Source organism: Sesamum indicum, linkage group LG12 (assembly GCF_000512975.1).
Source record: "Sesamum indicum cultivar Zhongzhi No. 13 linkage group LG12, S_indicum_v1.0, whole genome shotgun sequence".
Lineage (NCBI taxonomy): Eukaryota > Viridiplantae > Streptophyta > Magnoliopsida > Lamiales > Pedaliaceae > Sesamum > Sesamum indicum.
In genome coordinates, this window is record NC_026156.1 from 5,915,075 (window position 1) to 5,928,222 (window position 13,148).

The 13,148-nt window shown below is 39.0% G+C and overlaps 3 protein-coding genes and 1 pseudogene across 4 annotated transcripts in view; 1 reads left to right on the forward strand and 3 right to left on the reverse strand.

The window, feature by feature from the left end:
• Positions 1 to 883, reverse strand: part of LOC105175851 (BTB/POZ domain and ankyrin repeat-containing protein NPR2) — a 4,057-nt gene extending 3,174 nt beyond the window's left edge. Inside the window, exons 1-2 of the mRNA XM_020698328.1 lie at positions 634 to 883; positions 36 to 475 (exon numbers count right to left, since the gene is read on the reverse strand). The gene's annotated coding sequence lies outside the window, so the exon portion shown is untranslated. The remainder of the gene's footprint in view (positions 1 to 35; positions 476 to 633) is intronic.
• Positions 2,545 to 6,690, forward strand: LOC105175852 (putative E3 ubiquitin-protein ligase LIN). 2 transcript variants are annotated; one of them, XM_020698490.1, is made up of 7 exons: positions 2,545 to 4,016; positions 4,147 to 4,294; positions 4,390 to 5,354; positions 5,446 to 5,593; positions 5,692 to 5,916; positions 6,021 to 6,330; positions 6,409 to 6,690. In XM_020698490.1, exons 1-7 carry the CDS (start codon positions 2,974 to 2,976, stop codon positions 6,543 to 6,545), a joined length of 2,976 nt encoding a protein of 991 aa, XP_020554149.1. In that variant the 5' UTR covers positions 2,545 to 2,973; the 3' UTR covers positions 6,546 to 6,690. The 2 variants fall into 2 exon arrangements, with proteins under 2 accessions (XP_020554149.1, XP_011096774.1); XM_011098472.2 differs by having other exon boundaries at positions 2,550 to 4,016; positions 4,387 to 5,354.
• LOC105175854 lies at positions 7,054 to 11,836 on the reverse strand (annotated as a pseudogene).
• Positions 11,563 to 13,148, reverse strand: part of LOC105175853 (protein argonaute 2) — a 6,167-nt gene continuing 4,581 nt past the window's right edge. Inside the window, exon 5 of the mRNA XM_020698491.1 lies at positions 11,563 to 11,822. The gene's annotated coding sequence lies outside the window, so the exon portion shown is untranslated. The remainder of the gene's footprint in view (positions 11,823 to 13,148) is intronic.

The following is a 13,148-nucleotide window of genomic DNA, read 5'->3' on the forward strand; positions in this document are numbered from 1 at the left end:
ATTTTCCATCACAAAATACGATACCAGATTCTTACCGCCAAGGTCTAATCTTCATCTGTCTATATCACTTCAACCCAAAATAAACCAGTTCTAAATATCTCTCATCCTGATTCCATGCCCAACAGGGATTGAATACATCACTGAATTCTTTTCAAGCTTCGATGAAGCAAAAGTCCCGGGGTAATCAAGCTATACCAGATATTAGCATATTTCCATCATGCAGACGGAGCAACGCCACAGCCAAAGTTCTGAGTGCCGGGAATTATATTAAGTGCTTCTATCCAACAAACTCAGAGAATCACATCAACACAAACAACACCATTTGAACACCAAGCTCTAAAGCTTTCAGCAAAGGTACAGAAACACAAATAATCAGCACCGTCCACCCATCTGAACAAGAAACTGAAACGCCAAAGGGGAAGAACCGTATCCAGCGAAATACAGCAAAAATCAGTGAGTTCCCAAGAACCCACACCTACATCAAAAAGCAGCAAATATTACCAAATTGAACTGGTAACTTGATCCATGGAAAATTTGCAATTACAAATCAAGAAAAACAAGCATTGAACTAGATCCGAGAACAGAAGCCACACAGACAGAAGAAAAGAAGCTTAGAATTCAAGAAAAACATACAGTTTTTAATCTGGTCCCACGGGGCTGTATGAAGTTTGGGTTTGGGAATCAAAGAAAGCAAGAAAGCAGACCACACAACTTTTAATTTAACGATCAGAAAGAAACTTGTAATTTACTATCGTCTCGTCTCGCGACTATTCTTTTCTTAGGAATATGTTTGAAGGGCGTTGGAATTCCGTTCCGGGTTTAGAATAGACCAATTCAATTCAACTCTCAAGTCCGGAGTCGGATCCCGTGAGGGTGAGGGTGCGTGGAGATTAAGGTTTAGGGTTGTATGCGTCTTTAGTGTCAATACAATTTGAATTTAAAATTCAAAAAATGATGACTGCGACTATGATTTCATCTGCTCCAAAATGTTTTCAAAATTTCAGTGCATTTATTTTTTAATTTTCATTAATATTATACAACAATATTCTTTTGGAATTGCATTAATTAAAATTTAATTTAGTACAAATAAAAACACAATCAAAGTTGAAACATGACGTTACCAAAAATGATGAAATTTGAGTTATAATTAGATATATGTAATTGATTAATATAAAGGTATTGCATTATTATTTGGTGTAGTTTGTATTGAATGAGTTGTTACTACAAAAGAAATGAGGTCAAAATTGTGACCAGTTTCAGGGCCCGACCCGGTTGGAGTTTGAAATTCGGAGCCGGTTATTGTGTGAGTTGTGGGTGGGGTAGGTTTAGGAAGTGAGGGGGTGTAGGTGTAGGTGTTAGTGTTACGTGTAAACGTGTTCGTTAGCAGATGAAGTCGTTGCTGTGACGTTATCTATGACGCCACGCTTTATATGTCGGCTTCTGCTCACGTTCTCCATGCCATCATCCTTATTTCACTGTTCTTACGTCATTGCAACAAAAAGAAATATCAAAAATGACATAATTTTTTACTTTCATTTTTCGACAATTTCCGACATTACACAAAACATGTTTAATATTTATCCACTATTTTTTACATCTTATTTGTATTTGTTTTTAAATTTTCTATACATAATATATACATATACATACTTATATATATAATTATATAATATGAAAAAAATACAAACAACCCTTGTGATAACGCATATGAGCAAATTATTTTCTTATGAAAAAATAAATAGCGATTTACCTTCCTTTGTTTTTTAAACTTCAATAATTTATCCCTCTATAATTTTTAAAATGAAGCAATTTACTTTCCTGTGTAAGGAGGTAAATTGCTATATTTTTTTTAGGGGTATAATGTGTTCTTTTTCAATATCACAAGGGTAAATTGCTATTCACCCAATTATAATATAAAAAAAGTATAATTTGACAGTAAACAATAATTTTTGTCTCCAAAAAAAGCAATATTAAACATATAATATCTATATATATAAAAGAGATATAATTTGACAATGAATATTGATTTTTGTATTTCAAATCCCAACATCAACCTACATCACTTATTTTAAAATATTTTTAATTATCTTTAAATTCAAAGCAAAAAATTTACTTGTATCTATAACCTACTTATTTATCTTTATTTTTCTCTCCATCTCCAAAACACAAAATAAAAAATAAAAAAAATGTGTATTATCAACCCCACAACTACAGCAGTTGTGAACACAAAATTGGAAACGGGAATATGAGTGGAGAACTAAAGGAATGATGAAAAGAAAAGGCAAACATCACCTCCACGCCTCCTTTCTTTGTCATTTCTTCCTTCTTTCTATCAAATCCACAAATGAAATGATGACCAAGGAATTTACTAATTTAACACTCCAAACTCAATACAATTTCAATTGATTTTTGAGTTTTGCACATAATTTTACCTTGGAAAGAGGGAAGCTTGAATGCTGAGTGAGTGGTAGATGAATAAGTCAAGTCTAGTCTGGGGTCGGTCCCCCCCCCCTCCCCCCCCAGCTTCAGCAGATCACATGACTGTACAGAGAGAGAGAGAGAGGTTCACGACAAACCTCAATCTGGCAACCCAACTTCTCCACTAGCAGCGCCTACAATCTGGCAACCCAACTTCTCCATTTTTGCGTTGTGAGTTGTGACCACCACTTCCTCTCCCCAGACTTCACCATCACTCCCCACTCTGCACATGCTCTCCTCCACACTTTCGCTTTCTTCTTTTAACCTTCACCTTGTCACCTTTATTTCATTTTCTCATGCAAGCATTTCCGTGTGGCAGTAAAAGAATTTTAATGAGGTTGGTGAGTAATTAAAGTTTCATCAAATCCACCACCCTTTTTCGCAACTCTTTCTAGTTTGTCTTTTGCTGCGTTATTTCTTATCCTTTTTGGGTTCCGAAACAATGTCAGTGAAACTCCACACACTCACTCCTCCTCTGCTCCATATCCATTTCCTATGGCATCCCTGCATAAACTGCTGTCTGAAGAAGGATTCGAGCGCCAAAATTCTCGAAAACCCAAGAAAAAGGTCAAGTTCAAAGACAGAAGCCGTCGGGAAGATTCATCAATCGCACTCCCCATTTACGTCTGCCATGATCGCAGAAGCTTTGATTCTTCGCGTCAAAGGGCTGAAAAGGCCCTCTCCCTCAAGGGCTCTTCCGTTTTTTCGTCAACAAGAGTAGGTTCTGGCTCTGAAAGATCGAATGCCAAGTCAGTGGCTCAGGGAACTCCAAGAAGAGATGAACCCGCCGTTGATGGTGTTGCCGTCAAAGCTATGATTTCTATCTTGAGTGGCTATGTTGGGCAATATTTGAGTGACGAGAATTTCCGCCAAGTCATTAGAGAAAAGTGCCGTTCTTGCTTTGAGGGAAGGAAGAAGCAATCAGATAACGAGATTTTCGCTCATTTGGAAATGGGCATTCAGAGCATTGAAAGGTTGGTTGAGAGTCGTGACATAAAGGAAGAGATGGACTTAGAGTCACTGCAAAAGTCCATCAAGATACTGAACATTGTAGCATCCTTGGATTCTAATAAGAGTTTGATCAATGATTCATATCTCTCCGCTTGTGCGCATCTTTACTTATCAATCGTATACAAGATTGCCAAAAACGATAAGATTGCAGCAAGGCACCTCCTGCAAGTTTTCAGCGTGTCCCCATTTCTTGCTCGAACGCATTTGCTTCCTGAACTTTGGGAGCATTTCTTTCTTCCTCATCTTCTTCATCTCAAGATTTGGGCCAACAAAGAGCTCGATGTTCTGGCAACTTGGGGATATGCCGACAAGGACAAAAGGATTATAGCTTTGAACGAGCAGTACAATAGCCAAATGGATACTGGCACATCAAAATTTGCTCTGTACTACAAGGACTGGCTAAAATTTGGTGGGCAAGCCCCTCCTACCCCATCAGTGCCTTTGCCTTGGAAACCAACTTATGCACGTTCAAGAAGGAAGTCTTCAGACTCTTCTACTTCTTTTCACTCCAAGAGCAATAAATCACTGTAAGTTTGCATCGGTCTATATGTTTTGTTCTCTTCATCGTGAGCAAAAAAGAGTAAGATCTAGTTGCAAATAGCATAGCAATTCTTGCCTATGTAATTCTTGTGTTTTCAACTCCAATCATGTTAATAGGTATCAAGCAGTATTTGGCCCTATTGTGAAGGGACGGTCAATGGACCTGGACAATGGAAATGAAGATTCCAAAAGTGTGTGGGATTTAGAGGTAGGAGAAAAAGTGCGTAGGGCAGAGGAAGATATAAAGCATTGCAGTCATGTGGAAGTGAGCGACGTTATCATCGCATAATTATACTTCAATTATCAGGAAGATGTTGAAAGCATAATTCTTGACTTTATCCTTTTCAATTTTGACAGAAGAAAGCTGTTGCTCACCGGAGGTCGTCAAGTCTAAGTTGTAGAATAGAGAAGGCAGACTTATGGCCCGACAGTCAAAAGTCGGATTATTTCCGGTTTCTAGCTTGCCGGACTGAATCAACAAAGTGCTTGGTACAGGGAAACTATATGTCTAACAATGAGACAGTAAAGCATGATGCAAATATCCATGTTTTTGCGTTGAATGACACGACCAGAGCCATTTCCACCATTTGCTCCTCAGAAAGCCTGAGGGATTGTGAAATTGCGATTCGGACGGTCAGTGAAGCTTGGCTAAATTCTCATGGAGATAAGGTAATTGAAACCTCACTGTCACAGGTTTCAGTAATACGAGGGATCATGGAGGTTCTCTATGTGTCCAACGATGATGAGATTTTGGAGCTCGCAATATCCATTTTGGCAGAACTCGCAACTAAGAGTGAGATGAATAAAAGATGCATACTAAACTCGGATCCCCAGCTTGATGTTTCAATAAGACTATTGAGAAGTAGTAACCTATTCCTGAAAGCCGCAGCTCTACTTTACCTGGTGAAACCAAAGGCGAAACAGATGATATCGTTGGAGTGGGTTCCACTAGTCCTCAGAGTGTTGGAATTTGGTGATCAACTGCAGAGTTTATTCTCTGTGAGGTGCATTCCTTATGAGGCAGCGTATTACTTCCTAGACCAACTTCTAACGGGATTCGACGAAGACAAGAATTTAGAGAATGCAAGGCAGATCGTTTCAGTTGGTGGATTAAGCTTGTTGGTGAGGAGGATGGGTGAGGGGAATAGCGGTGAGAAGAGCAGAGCTGCTTCTCTCCTTCATTATTGCATCCAAGCTGATGGAAGCTGTCGCCACTACTTGGCGAAGAACTTAAAGAAAGAGGCTGTTGTATCCCTGCTAGTCCTGGAAAGGCAGTCAAATTCTCATGCCCTAGCACTACTGACAGAGTTACTACGGCTTAGCTGGTACCTTTCAAAATTACGATTGTTAGTCTTTGTGTTATGTTTTTGGAGTGGTGTTATGTGTTTCATTCTGCAAATCTTTTCGGAACGACAGGAGAAATGGGAGAATAGAATCTTTAACTGGATTAATAAAGGGATGGGATTGCTTAAACACCATGCACATTTTGTTGTTCAACCTCCAAAGGGCACGGCCTAAACAACGGCCCATCATTGCAGTCTTATTGCTTCAGCTAGATCTCATGGTCTGTATGCTATTATCTTCATGTATAATTTATTTGATTCATAAGGGAACATAAATACATGAAGAAAAAGATCCTTATCAACTGCTGTTATGCTGCAGGGGGATCCTCTTGAACACAGTGTATACAGAGAGGAGGCAGTAGATGCAATTGTAAAAGCACTAGACTGTTGGGTGTTTGATGAAAAGGTTCAGGAGCAATCCGCGAGAGCTCTCTCAATTCTGGGAGGACACTTCTCTTACAGTGGAGAGGCAGAGGTAGAGACATGGCTATTGAGAAAAGCAGCAGTCAATGAAAACACAGGAAATACCTTATACACACACATGGTATGCCTCAGTTTACTGAAAATCCAAATTACTACAAATCCTCAATGCTGTGACATGCTTATCAGATCTTCCTCCTCCTTTCGTATTATTTTTTGAACATGTAGAACGAAGAGGATAAAACCATGGAGATTTGGCAGAGGAAAACAGCGATTGCATTGCTCACCAGCGGAAATAGGAGGTTAATTTCTGCTCTTTCAAACGCAATGGCACACAGCATTCCATGTTTGGCACGATCAAGCCTAGTGACTATTTGTTGGATAAGCAGTGCTCTCGATTCCCTTGGGGATAAAGAACTTTATTCTGCAGCATGCTCAATCCTCGCGCCACAGCTGATAGAATGCTTGAAGGATAAAACCACTGCTGAGGAAAAGATTCTAGCTTCGTTTTCTTTACATAACCTTGGAAAGGGTACAGGTAATACTGTCAAAACAAAGCAGATCTTACTTGGGGACTACATTTATAATTGACAACAAAATTTTCACAATTTTACAGATTATTTTTCTTGGCTGTCTCGATTGGAGAAAGAGGAAGTTCTTGGTTGCCTTCACAAACTCTCCCGGGTAACATGGACGGCTAAGGAGTTAATCCCAGTTGTCACAACCACTTTGTTCAAGGATTCCTTTCCTTAAAACCGTCTCCACTGTTGAAGTTCTCTCTTCTCTATCTGCATATATATTACACGAGTGTCTTTTCGAAGTACGTCAGAACACTTTTATTTCTTGTATAGAATTTGTTTTATCTTTTTACGATTCTACTGATAAGGTAAAATGGTCATCTGGTTGTTTCCTGCAAACGATGGTTTTAAATGGACTACCAATTGTGGGTTGGTACTTGGCAATAATCCCCCAACTGAGACTCCCGAATACTGAGGGACCAAAGTTCCCAGAATTCAAAGACAGCAAACATCTCCCATCCAAAACCTTGCTCTTGGCTCCACTGAATTCGTCAGAAATTCCCGAGTGCTCAACCTCTCTTCGAGGTGTTAAAATTTCAATATACTTGTTTGTTTGTGCCTACACATCCTTCACTATACAACCTGTGGCGCTAATCGATTTAATGACAAAAACGCTTGTCAAATTACGTAACTGTAAATATGGATTACCACATGCAAATAAGTTGAGATATCAACACCAGAGAGACTCAACAATTTATTCGACAATCAGAGAGTACCAAGACTCGAAAGATAAAAGCCCACAAGGTTCACCAGCGAACAACTGACACCATAAACAGAGGAAACCATAAAAGTGAAACAGGAGTCTTGACTCAAAACACAAGCATAGCATACACCAGAAAATCAATAAAAATATGGGGCCGCTCACGTCCCATTCTAGGGGAAACAAGAAACGTAACCCCATTAGATTCACGCACAAACTCCTTCACTAGTAGCATAGGAAAGGAGATTGGACATGGTTTTGAGGCACTCTGAGATCCACTAGTACAATATCCCTCACCCTCGTGAACAGCTAAAGGATATTACTAGTCAAGTTGAGGATACTCAGACGAAAAACATGTTATTCTCCAAATCCGGGTGCAAGGAGGGGAATCTCCAGTCAATTGAGGCGGTGGAAGATGCCGAAGTCGAGGTTGCCGCACAGGGAGGGGGCGACTTGGAAGACTTTTCCGCCTTCTCCTTCTCTACCTCTTGAAACATACGCCCTCTGTAAGCAACAAGATCAGCATAGTAGACTGGTGGAACAAGCGAGACGGGTTTCGTGCAGCGAGCAAAAGTGAAGCACATGTTATATATGAGTTTCTGCAGCTCATCAGATGTAAATGAATTCTCATCCAAAAGCACGTAATAGTGCGTAGGCTTGCTTGTCCCAAGACTCCCATAGTGGCTGCAGAGATAGAAGTCAAAATCATGCGGGTGAACAATTTGGGTGTCCACAGTTCCTGGGGGCACATTGCCAGACACGCCACCGTCATTTTTATCCTCAACAAAGAGCCGTGTCTCGTGACATTTTTTTAGCAACAACAACAGTGATTGTTGGCTTGTAATCCCCGTCATAAATGGCACCCTTTAAATCAAGCAATTCCTGGGTTAGTACCATAAAAAATTGAGCCTCATAACACCATCGCGGAAGACCACAATTCTCCTTGGCTTAACCTTGTTTAAGCGAGCGTAAGTATTCACAAGATCCAAACACATGGTTCCAAAATTTTTAATCTCTTCAACGCGATTTTGCTGAGGGCTAACTCTTGCAGCATAGCGATTTGCCGCAGGCTAGTTAACCGTGCCGACAACTACAGCTATAGATGGACATGACTTGTTCTTAGGCCCAGGGTGATTCACATCCGCTCCTATAAACATTACATGATCTCCAGTATCAAAATGTGGAAGGTTTTCAAAAAGTTCAAAATTGCTGCCACCCAGCTTCGCATTAATCTTGAGACAAAGATTTGCAAGATACTGGTCCCGTCCTCTATTGGCAGGATTGCACAGACAACATTGGGTCACCACTCCAATTCGCGTCTCAGAGACCCACTTAAGAAACTTATAGCCAGGATCCTTTTCAGTCATCACACAAACAATCATCTGTAATTTCCCCTCAGTCTCTAGCACTTTCCTGAGAAGATTTTCAAGCCCATCAACGGGTTACAATTCATCCATTCCAGTAACATGGTGCAAAAGAGGCTCCGCCATTTCAATACCTAAGTTTCTGCAGCGACCTATCAGTTTGTTGATGAAAGCTCTTGCCTGAAGTCTTTTATTACGACCGCCACCCGTAAAATCTAACAAGGCCCAGCGGTCAACAGTTTTTCCATCGACAAGAGATCTCCCAACAAGGGTCCACTGACATTTCGCCCCATCCACTCTGAGAGCAGTACGAGCTCCTAGTTTCAACTCCGAAGCACCAATGACACGACCTACAACCTTTGTCATGTTTGTATCGACTTCAATCCCAAAATCCCTGGCGAGAGGCCTGCAATAAACAAGTACAAGTTTAAACACTTCACGAGTGACAAATTGATGAATGGTATCATATTCAATGACCCTGTCCTTGCCAAACAGAAAATTGGGCTGAATAAACAGCTATATCCATTAATCCAAAGACCAAAACTCAGGCTTCTAAGAATAAAACGCGGTGTCCAAAATGCATCTTGTTCGGATTAAGAGAGATTAATTTATCATATGCTCATATGCGCAAAGGCTGCAACAACAAAGTGTTCTCTTTGATCTGGTATAACCATAGGGATATTTAGTCAACACCATATAACGATGATAGTAATCTCAAAATCCTATGAGGACAAGAAGGGTGGGTTCGTTCAAAAAATAGAAAAAAGGAGATGGATTCGTGTAGCAATCCAGAAGGGAGAATAATAACCTAGTACAGGTTACTGCCACAGAACACTTCACTTAATCCAGACAACTCTAATAGAGACCCTCAGAGGAAACATGATATGAGTATTGTCAATGTCATGTTACCGTGACAGGAAGATTGCATAGCAAATTGCGCCAGTTGGAAGCTCAAGAAAAACTTATCTAAAACTCATACATATCGCCAAAACATATCTTAGCAAGGTCTAGGGAATCGACATAAAGGACAGAACACAAAAACCTGGCATATTGGCATATCAAATAAAATATTCCGCAAGCAAATATATGAAAGAGGGTGAGAAGGACAAAGCTTAAAACAAGGGAAAATATTAAAATGGCACACCCACAAGGTCCATACTCGGCCCGCGCCATCTCGTCGATGGTTTCCATTCGATCAAATGGCTTAGGGAGGGATAATTTTTTCAACAATGATGCGGCATCGTCTGGCAACTAGGGCTAGCAACGAGTCGAGCTCGAGTCAAGCTCGACCATTTTTGTCGAACTCGAGCTCGAGCTCGACTCTGTGATTTAGAGCTCGAGCTCGACTCTGTGATTTAGAGCTCGAGCTCGAGCTCGTTGCAGTATTTTTGAGCTCGAGCTCGAGCACTTGTTCCAGAAAATTGTAGCAGAAAAATTTATAAATAATAAAAAATCATAAGTGAATTACTTGTCAATTTAAAAAAGTGTATAACATAATACAAATATATATTAAAATATAACATAAAGATATTATAATAATTTTAATTATAAAAAAATTATAATTTACTAAGTTGTTGATTAAATTTATTTTTATATAAAGATTAAATGTATAAATAAAAGTACCATAATTTATTATTATTCAAGATAAAATGTATGATATTAATTAGTAATTATAATATATGGTCGATTTAAATTATAAAACTGATCAAATATTAAATATAAAATTAAATATATAAAAAATTTAAAAATAAAAATATGAGCCGGCTCGCTGAGCTCACGAGCCGACTCGACTCACCTGCCACCCCTACTGGCAACTGCTCCTTGGGGTACCTCTGTCCCTCAACTAAAAGACAGAATTCCAGTGGTACTTTGTTCGATTTGCTCACTGTCCCAAGTTCTAAGCAGGGAATATCCTGGTACATAATATCCTTTCCCCACTTCTCCTTAAAATACTTAACAAGTCGAATCTCTTTCCCATCATGCGATTCAAAGGAACTATCACGGACATCTTCTTCAGTTAGCTTGGCAATAGTGTATTTCTGTCTTGTACGACGATGGGTAAGTGTGACTTTCAGCCCTGTCAGAGCATCATTGACAAGTTGCCTTAACGTCTTGACGTCATTTACTTCTCGATATTTTGCACCAAGATGCGCCTCAAGAAACTCTAAGACAGGCAATGGCTTCGGAAATCCCAAAACTGAGTAATCCAAACACAAAGCAAGGCCTTGTGACGTGGGCTTCAAACTCTGATGAAAACCTCTGCGTGCCGCAACTCCACATTTGAGGTCTTCTTCTACCCCATACTCCAAGGATTAAAAGCTGCGACCAACCCTGATTCTCCTCCTGGAAGGATTCTCTTTCATAAATATGTCCATCCCATGTAGTACCTCACGAGGAATATCAGGGAGGAGTCCCCTCATGTAACCATTCAGGTCGGACAGCTCCAGTACTTTCACAAGTTTGATAGTGACCGTGTATGACCCACTCTTAATTTCTTCACCTCCAGAAATTTCCACTCGAACCTCTCCCTCGGGCAGATGAACTGAACTGAAAATATTATTCGCTCCATCATAAGCAGCTTCGATATTTTGGAACCGGGGATCGCGAGAGAATAACTTCTCCCTGATCAAACGCATATTAGATTTCCGTACTGTATTGCCAGCGGCAAGTTTCACATCCACATGATAGTGATTAAAGGTTTTCTCTGGATCAAATTCGACTGGGAAATGGTTAACAAGAAGCCTGATGGACTTGATGGAAATTGACCCACCGTTATCAGGCCGCCTCATAGCCTGAATCTGTTTTTCTTTCCTCTTTGATGAAGAGGGTAGAGCCTCCTGTTCCGAAATCTTGAGCTTTTGAACACCAAGCTCATCTGCAGAGAAGAAGAAGAGTGAAGGCGAGAATGTCTTAATGGAATAAATAATGAATGAAGTTGTTAAAAGAAAACTCTCGGCCATAGAAGAAGTTGATTAACCTTGTAATGAGATCCATCAGAGTTTCCAACAACTCCAACCAAAACATATTGGCCCACACAAAAAGAGATGTCATGAAAAAGAACAAGGTAGAAGGGAAGTGAATAATAGCAGCAGATTGTTGAGGTGGCGACAGAGGCCGAACAGGTGAAGGTGAAGGAGGAGACGAGCCCCGCGGCCTCCCAGTCCAAACTCCTCTTCCAGCAAACTGATGCAGCTGTTGGGGTGGTGACGTCTGCAGAGGTCTGTAGTTGGACAGCTGCTGAGGCGGGGGATGGTTTCCCCGAACCTGATTCCAACTGACCCCCTGCGGCTGACGGGGAGAGCCGCGGTGCAGTGAAGGCCCAGGTCTTCTGCCACCTTGATTCTGGTTGTTGCGCGGTTCTAGTCGTCGGCCACGTCCGTAGTTACTTCTGCCAGCATCCATAATGTTGAGAAAGTTAAAAAGCGTTGAAGGATAACGATTAGGAGAGATTTATACAGTGAAGAAGAAAGGAATAGAAGAGTGAAGAAGGTTATAGATAGAGTGAGTATATGCGCATACGGTTAGAGGCCACAGCAACAAGAAGTGGTTGTACCTAGAAGTTGGAGTGCATGTGCATGTGCATGTGCATGACCATGCCAACAACCAAATATTATTCCTTTTAATTAAACAAAAACAATTGTTATGGATATTAAATTTATTTTCTCACATCACATACAATTTATGTGTGATTATATAAATTTCAAAAAAAGACAGTATATTAATTTGTCTCTATATTTTGGTTTGTCTAATCATTACTTAAATTTTATAATTAGTGTTTCTAACTTTTTTACTAGTATAAAGAAACACAAAATATAAATTTTACAACATAATTTGAACACATACAAAAGAAAAGAATTACATAAATATTATATAATTAATAAAATTAATCTCCTATTTAAGGGATATTACAAAAAATTACTCCAACACGTCATTACATAATCATTTGCTATAACTATACATAAATTTTTTATAATTTGATAAATTATATTTACTACCCCTAAAATTTACTTTTATTAATAAACAGTCCCTCCACTAGTCAAAAGTCATTGAATTTATTAATATTAACAAAAAAAATTGAATAAAATCATCTTTATCTTCGATTGACTTATTATTGATTTATCGCAGCTCAAAACACATCTTATGGCTAAAACACTAAACTATTCTTGTATGAGTAAAGATATACCTCTCTATATGTATTAACGTGTGTAAATGCTATCAGAGTAATTTGATCATAAAAATATTATTTGACATTCAATAAATTAATCGAGGGTAACTATAATTTTTTTTCATATTTTCTTTTAATATCATCAAATTCGATGAATTTTGACTGACAAATTTATTTGTTAGATAGAAACAAATATAAAAAATGTTAAATATAATTTTTCAAATTAGTATAATTATACCAAATTTTAGGAGAAGAAAGTATAATTATATTAAATTTTAGGAGATGAAAGTATAATTCTCCATTGTATTTAATGAAAGCATTAACATTAAAACACTCGCAAAAGTTGGGGACAAGTCGTGATTCCAGTGACCACTTTTTCTAAAAAAATAAAATATAATTGAAATCTCATTTGCTCCACCATAGATCGGCAAAGCCACAGAAAGATGTTGGCTGCATAAACAGCAGTAGATTGGTGAAAAGCAATAAGCATGCAACTGCATTTCTTCTTCTATTTTTTCATAAAGCATGAACAAATTTCAGTCAGATTAC